Here is an 8,019-nt window from a genome sequence, read left to right as displayed (position 1 = left end):
GAATTGTGGAGTGGCTAGACCCTGTTGTTTTGGAAACTTTGGTTGTGAGTTCGATATATGGCAACGCCATTTTTTGTGTTATTTTTCACAGTGTTGGCTTTTCTGGAAAGAATATGCGAGAGGATTTTGTGTAAATGCGCCATGGTGGTTGTCTTTTCCCGAGAATAAAAAATACAAGGGTGTTTTCTGCAAATATGACATCGGCCGGGCACTATTACTCACTGACAGGTGGGGTCATACACATTAATACCTCCACATACATATTCTGTGACCGTACGTGCACGCTTGAGTCAAATTAAGTATCTGAAAATCTGTATTTTCAAAGTTGTAGCGCCAAACTGAATCATCGAGTACAAGTTCTATGACCTCCGATGATATTACTCCCTCTGTTTCATATTACTTGTCGTGGTTTTAGTTCAAGGCAGTACCTCTTATTTATTCTAGGTGGCATTTTTAAGATAGAATCATTGTACATGCCCTGAAAGTTCCAGGGCCTATATGTGTTCTGGAACCACAAGTACGAGTACATATTCTACACCGGTGGACATACTCCTACATACTACTGCTTTGCGTATTCCACCAAGAGCGAGGAACTTCAGACTAAGTTGTTGAACGAATTTCCGCTGCGCGCGCTCTACTGTGAACATCTCCTTGACTGCCCTGCATTTCCTCCCCCTAGTCTGGGTCTATGCCTGAAGCAGTGCCCCGGCCGCGGTGACCATCAATAACCAATGGGGGTGCATATACATTTTTCAGAGAGAGGTTCTCTGGTGGACGACGAAAGACATGAGGAGATGCGTCTGCCGTCGACCATGCCGTGCTTGCTGTCCTCGGTGAAAGTGAAACAGCCACCACTTAGCCGTCCCTTCCCGGTTCAGAAATCAGAATCCCATCTTTCTACCCCGGACCTTGGCCGGACGCAGCTTCGGTGCCTTAAAGACACCTGCATTTGGGTCACTAACATGTGGATCAGCTACCTGTTGGGCCCACATGTTATAGACATAAAGGTGGGTGCCTTAAGGCACCGAAGCACCGTCCACCTTGGCCGGATCTCGCATGGCAGATGCGGATGCGGCGCATCGTCGATCTTCGTATGTCGACGTTTCGTGTTTTGGCTCAAAAAAATGCAGCACTGTTTGCTTACCGACCGGAACTGCGCGGGTCTGAATCTGAATAAACCAAGGAAGAAGCCACCGGCGCCGGCGATCGCCGGATCTATATATACGCCTACGTTATTCGTCTAGATGGATCGGTAAAGTGGTAAGTTAGCTGGAGATCATCCTCCAGAGACGTACACAAACCGGATAGGATACCGATCGATCATAGGTGGAACTGACACTGTGACACACACCGCAACAAAGCTCCAGCTGAGCAGACGCAGGCACACGGGTGCCGGCGAGTGGCGCTGCGTCGCTCGCTCGCTCGCTGCTGACCCGACACTGGGCGTCGACTGGCCCCGACAACACTTTTATTTAGCCCACGTCACGCGACCCCGCGCATAGCACTCCCACTCCACACCTAGTAAAAAGTAGCACCACTCCACTGGCTGACTCAGCATCACGCCGTGCCACGTAGGAGCACACGGCCGCCGCCGTCGACGCTGACCCAGCCAGCTCCTCCTCCGCGCGCGCTGGCGCCTCACACGCTGACGCTGGCCACCGCGGCCGCGGCTGCCTCCACCGGTGCTTCCTCAGCAGCAGCGGGAGCGGCCGGCTCGGCCTCGGCAGCAGGCGCCGCCTCTTCCTTCACCTCCTCGGCCGCCGCCGGCTCTGCCTCAGCCACGGCCTCCTTGGTCTCTGTCTCGACCACGGCGGGCGCCTCGGCCTCCGGTTCGGCCGCAGCTGCTGGCTCGGGCTCCTTCGTCTCCTCTGCCTCAACTGCTGCCGGCGCCTCCTCCTTGGTCTCCTCAACCTCGACGGGGGCAGGCGCCTCGACTTCGGCCTCCACCGGCGCGGGGGCTTCCTCCGTCTTCGCGACCTCCTCGGCGGCGACCGGCTTCTCCACCGCGGGCGCCTCCTCCGTCAGCGCGGCCGATGGGTTCTGGACCTGCAAGTTTGCACACGTACTTTCATTACCACCACGCACATGTCAAGACATACATACACAAACCGATCTAGCTCCATCATGATTATGATCACCCGGCCGTTCGTCAGATCACACATATAATAAACAGATCAAAGGGTAAAGAAACAATCAAAACGATCATCGATCGGAGCATACGAAAAGAGAATAGACGACGATCGAGGCAAGCTACGTACATCAGCGGTGGCCATTGCCGTCGTGGATGCAAGAAAATGACCGGAGTGGCAGAGGCTGGCTAGCTGAAGCTAGTGCTACTCTGATCAGAGAGTGTGAGGCTCGCGTGTGTATGTGTGGAGCAATGGGTCGGGGTGGAGGGGCTATATATAGCGGCCTCCGGAGGCCAAAACGGGGACAACACAAACGAAATTCAGACGCCAAAGAAAATAAACAAGTCGAGTCCATCTCATGATGATCGGGAATCTCGGGAGCTGTATATGCAAATGAGCACGTCCGGACGACGTGTCATGCCATCCAACTAAAGGTGGCCCGTGAGTCATGACACTAGGGAAAAGGGTCCGAAGAACAGACCAGGGTGTGCACCATGCAACAGTGCCTCGATGCACGGCCGGCGTCTAGTTCATCTCGCTCCACATGGTGCGCGATCGGGACGGATCGTGTCACACACACACACACACACACACACACACACACACACACACACACACACACACACACACACACACACACACACACACACTCTCTCTCTCTCTCTAGAAAAGCAGCGAAATTCTTGAATTTATTTTCCATTTCCCATAAGTTTTCGTGTATGATCAACCCTGTCCCATTGATGTGTGTGTAGTGTGATGGGCGATGGCCAAATCTGATCCCTGGTGGCAGTGGCAACAGGCAAGCGCACCTTTCAGGTGTACACAACACATCTCGTCGTTTCTTGCACGTTCTGCGCCGTCCTTTTCATCGGATCATGGATCCCCAGCCGATTAAAATATGCTCTCATCGATTCAGCTGTAATTCTGAGGGAGGGAGGGAGGGCGATTCGATCTGTGATTTGGATCAAAACGTACGAGGCGTATTTGATTAGCGTCTGTTTTCGTACGAGATTATGATAGCTGAACAGGGGCGGCTGTCGGGGTTGGCGTCAAGACAATGCACTTGCAACCAATCAATGTGCGCGCCTGAATAGTCTCGATTTGGTTTTGGAATTTAGGTTAGCTCTCCATCTCAGGGTACGTGGCCACCCGGCCTTTGCTACGCTAGATACTATATAGACTTTCTTCGCCAGCAGTGTATGTGTGGTTTTGGTCGACTGACGTATGATATGATCTACTTAAGGTCCTAGTTAAACGGTGTATGGAGTATTTGCTTAAGGCACACCCTCTTCTATTCGAACACTACTTTTCCTTTCTAGAAAAAGAATGGGTTAAAGTTTTCTTATGTACTATCAAATTGTGCCAAATGGATCAACGTTTCTTGTGAGGGCAACATCCAAATCCCCAAGCAATCACCGCTGGAATCATGTCCCTGCTATAGTGCTACTGTAGTACTCCCTCCGTTCCTAAATATAAGTCTTTCTAGAGATTCCACCAAATGACTACATACGAAACAAAATGAATGAATCTACACTCTAAAATATGTTTACATACATACGTATGTTGTGTTTCATTTGAAATGTTTAAAAAGACTTATATTTAGGAACGAAGGGAGTAGTAGCTTGCATGTGTCATGCTTCAGAGTTGATCGGCAACAATTATGACAGCAAATGAACGGTTGTCCCCCGTCACCTTTGGCTTTGTGGCTCGTCTACTTGCTCCGGCGTCCGCCACCTTTGCCCAAAAGCTAGCGTAGATATATGCAAGCCGATTACTACCGCGCCGCAGGGGTGGTTGTCCATCGATGATCGATCAACTCCATCCCCCATCACGCAGTAGCACGCCACTAATTAATCGCGCTGGTGGCGCCTCGCCACCTGATCGTTTTCCTCGCCGGTCAGTCACTGCCGCTGAAAGGCAGATGTGCACGAGGTAGCTGAGCTCTTACAAATGAGGTTTCCTATGTAATCTTCCTTCCTCGTCTAAACTATTTGTTTCCAGATGGTTTTGGCCCCAGCGGAGGAGGAAGATGATGGGGTTGGGCAGCTATCTTTTCGAGAAATTCTCGCCGCCGTCGTTGTCACTGCTTTAAACCGGCCATTTCGTTCAGATCTTCTGATGACATGGAAAGCGGTGAGCAAGGAGCTTTCGACGTCGACCGGAGGGAGAGTCCACACCGGGCATCCAACATGCGCCGGCGAGTGTCCAGTAGGATGGTCCGCTGGGCTGATTGGTGACATATCACCCAGAAGATATAGGGCCAGTTCTTTTGGCCGATTCTACCAGAATCGCCTCCCTCCCCAGCTTCTCCCAGAATCACCATTCCATATGTTTTTTACAACCCTAGCTAATTAGCACTAGAAGATATAAGGCCAGTTCGATTGTAAAAAAAATGAAGTTTCGATTCTAGAAGAAGCTGCAGAGGGGGGCAATTCTGAAAGAATCGCCGAAAAGAACTGGCCCATAGTAGTCTGTCACCCCGGGCCCCGCCTACATACCCACCGCCGTGATCTCCCGTGGCACCGCACGGCCAGCCGGCCAGGTAGCTGCTCACTTTCGGCGGCCGTGGCATGTGTGGTCGCCATCGCGTACGCCAGTTCGATCGAGGCGCACCGCCCAAAACTTGCGTGCTGGCGATCGAGATGGGTCTGATCCTTTGTGAAGCTGAAGGTGATAGCCGTAGAGCCACCACATTTCGGGCCACGGAATCGTCGGGCGCAGTGAGCGGCAACGGGATGATTGGAGCCCATGACCCGGAAGCCATGCTGAGGTGGCTCCACGGCTAGGGACGGTGGAGCGGGGCCCGCCGCACAGTGCCCAGCGGTGTGCACTGGGTTCCATTTCCACCTGTGAATGATCGACGTGTGATGTGCCTCCAGCGCCGGCCTGCGGCCACCTGTGATCCACCTCAGCGGGCTGTCTATCGTCGGGTACGACAAGCCGAAATTTTGTGCAAAGCAGGCTGCCTGATTGAACGATAAGTTTTCTTTTTCAACATGTAAGATTAAAAAACTCCAGCTCGTACGTGCCTTTGGTATTTCTTTGGCTGCATTTGCCATCTGCTAACTTCAGTTTCGAAATAAAGTAAAAATATATATTTCTTTTGTCTGCTCCATCATTGTCAAGCAAATGAGTGAACTGAGCTTTGGTAAGTTAAAAAGAAAATGATGCATTGATTGGCCATACAGAAGGCTGTTGGAAAATTAGACAATTTTGTGATTAATTTCAGAAAATAATTCATTACTAAAATTACATAACTAGAGACATGATCATATCATGGTGCTCGTACTGATCGTTCACCGATGACGTAGCCGTGGCTATTGCAGGGGCGGCGATGTTATGGACGATGACCTTGGTGAAGACCGGTCGAAGCAGAGTTAGTAAGATGCCGCGCGGTAGCGCCTTACCTTGGTCGAAGACAACCAGCGATGGCGAGATTGAGCAGTCATGTGAAGCACTTTACAAAAACCTAATTCGTCCTCTACCAATGCGGGTTCGTAAGGACGAAGGGTTCGGAGACCTGCTGCATGGAGGATTTCGCCGAACCATTCATGCGCATGTCACACGCCCGCGCCGCCCCGGCCCTGGGTTGAGCCGGCAAGGTAAACGTGCGGCGGACAATTCACACGCATGTCGCATGCCTGTGCCACCCCAGTCCGAGCCCAACCCGAGCCTGGTGAGGCGACGATGCGAGCGTGCGCGTGGGGTTCTCTCTTTCTCTCCATGCCACATGACTTAATGTGATGGAGAGAGTCCACTATATAACGAGTTATCACATCTTTTCAACTTTCGATGTTTTAATAAACTTTAGAATTAGAACCACCACTTGCCAATTTACACATGGGCCAATTTGTGATTTCAGAAATTATTCACAGGTTGAGCCATTATTTCTAACAAATGCGGCTACTATATGCATGCTGACCGGGCATGCATGCGTGTGTAGCTCATACCAACGGCGCACGGTTATAGAAATCTAAATTAAGATAAACAAGGTTTATGTTTGCCATGCAAAGAGAAAACAGATGTCCGTAGAAATAATGAATCATGTCTTGTCGACAAAATAAAAAGCATACATTATCTAGAGTGGCACTGCGTCGCTCGCTCGATGCTGACCGACAACACTTTTATTTAGGCCACGTCACGCGACCCCGCGCATAGCACTCCACTCCACTCCACACCTAGTACTCGTAGTAAAAAGTAGCACTCCAGTCCACTCCACTGGCTGACTCAGCATCACGCCGTTGCCACGTAGGAGCACACGGCCGCCGTCGTGGACGCTGACCCAGCCAGTTGCCCTCCACCGCGCGCCTCACACGCTGACGCTGGCCACCGCGGCGGCCGGCTCCTCCTCCGCAGCAGCAGGTGCTTCCTCGGCGACGGCCGCCACCTCCGGCTCGGCAGCAGGCGCCGCCTCCTCCTTCACCTCCTCTGCCACCGCCGGCTCGGCCTCTGCCACCGCCTCCTTGGTCTCTGTCTCGACCACGGCTGGCTCTTTCGGCGCCTCGGCCTCCGGCTCGGCAGCAGCTGCTGGCTCGGGCTCCTTGGTCTCCTTCGTCTCGGCGGCGGCCGGTGCGTCCTCCTTGGTCGCCTCAACCTCGACGGGGGCAGGCGCCTCGACTTCGGCCTCCACCGGCGCGGGGACCTCCTCTGTCTTAGCAACCTCCTCGGCGGCGACGGGCGTCTCCACCGCGGGCGCCTCCTCCGTCAGCGCGGCCGTCGGGTTCTGGACCTGCACGACGCACAGTTTCGTTCATTAGCAGCACGCACATGTATAACACATACACAAACCGATCTCGAGGTAAAGAAACAATCATGATCACCCGGCCGTTCGTCAGATCACACATATAATAAACAGATCAAAGGGTAAAGAAACAATCGAAACGATCATCGATCGGAGCATACGAAAAGAGAATAGACGACGATCGAGGCAAGCTATACGTACATCAGCGGTGGCCATTGCCGTGGTTGATGCAAGAAAATGCCCGGAGTGGCAGACGCTGCAGGCTAGCTGAAGCTAGTCCTACTGTGATCAGAGAGTGTGAGGCTCGCGTGTGTGTGTGTGGAGGAATGGGTCGGGGTGGAGGGGCTATATATAGCGGCCTCCGGAGGCCAAAACGGGGACAACACAAACGAAATTCAGACGCCAAAGAAAATAAACAAGTCGAGTCCATCTCATGATGATCGGGAATCTCGGGAGCTGTATATGCAAATGAGCACGTCCGGACGACGTGTCATGCCATCCAACTAAAGGTGGCCCGTGAGTCATGACACTAGGGAAAAGGGTCCGAAGAACAGACCAGGGTGTGCACCATGCAACAGTGCCTCGATGCACGGCCGGCGTCTAGTTCATCTCGCTCCACATGGTGCGCGATCGGGACGGATCGTGTCACACACACATATGCATTCGATCAAAGGCAGCGAGAGGTTCTAGAGTTCATTTTCCCATAAATTCCAGTGTACGTTGAGGCGTGTCGTGTGCTGGCCAAATCTGATCCCTCGTGGCAGTGGCGAGGGGCAAGTGGAGCTCTCTTTTGCGTTGTAGGTCTAGCTAGCCTTGAGGTGTGCGCATCTCATCGTTCCGGCACGGTCCGCGCCGTCCTTTCCATCGGATCGTCGGTCCCAGTCAGATTAAATTATGCTCTCGCCGATTTAGCTCTAGTAATTCTCGGGGAGAGAGATTCGACCGATCTGTGATATCTGGATCAAAACGGGTTTGATTAGTGTTTGCTTCGTACGAGATTATGATGGCGCGAACAGGGGCGGCTGTCGGGGTTGGCGTCAAGATAATGCAGTTAACCAATGAACGTGGGCTCTTGAATAGTTGTGCTTTTGATTTTGGAATTTATTTAGGGCATCTTCAATAGGTTGTATGTTAGTTTTATTGATAAAA

The 8,019-nt window shown here is 52.3% G+C and overlaps 1 protein-coding gene across 3 annotated transcripts; it reads right to left on the bottom strand.

The window, feature by feature from the left end:
• Positions 1 to 1,292: 1,292 nt before the first annotated feature.
• LOC123104148 (induced stolen tip protein TUB8) lies at positions 1,293 to 7,313 on the bottom strand. 3 transcript variants are annotated; one of them, XM_044525903.1, is made up of 2 exons: positions 7,072 to 7,222; positions 1,293 to 2,046 (listed from the first exon to the last, which is right to left on the bottom strand). In XM_044525903.1, the coding sequence occupies exons 1-2, from the start codon at positions 7,084 to 7,086 to the stop codon at positions 1,639 to 1,641; spliced, it is 423 nt and encodes a 140-aa protein (XP_044381838.1). In that variant the 5' UTR covers positions 7,087 to 7,222; the 3' UTR covers positions 1,293 to 1,638. The 3 variants fall into 3 exon arrangements, with proteins under 3 accessions (XP_044381838.1, XP_044381839.1, XP_044381836.1); XM_044525904.1 differs by lacking the exon at positions 7,072 to 7,222 and adding an exon at positions 2,259 to 2,473; XM_044525901.1 differs by lacking the exon at positions 1,293 to 2,046 and adding an exon at positions 6,155 to 6,858 and having other exon boundaries at positions 7,072 to 7,313.
• Between the last annotated feature and the right edge of the window lie 706 nt (positions 7,314 to 8,019).

This window comes from Triticum aestivum, chromosome 5A, assembly GCF_018294505.1.
Source record: "Triticum aestivum cultivar Chinese Spring chromosome 5A, IWGSC CS RefSeq v2.1, whole genome shotgun sequence".
NCBI classification, from domain to species: Eukaryota; Viridiplantae; Streptophyta; class Magnoliopsida; order Poales; family Poaceae; genus Triticum; species Triticum aestivum.
The sequence above is the reverse complement of the archived record's forward strand: the minus strand, read 5'-3'. Positions and strand labels throughout refer to the sequence as shown.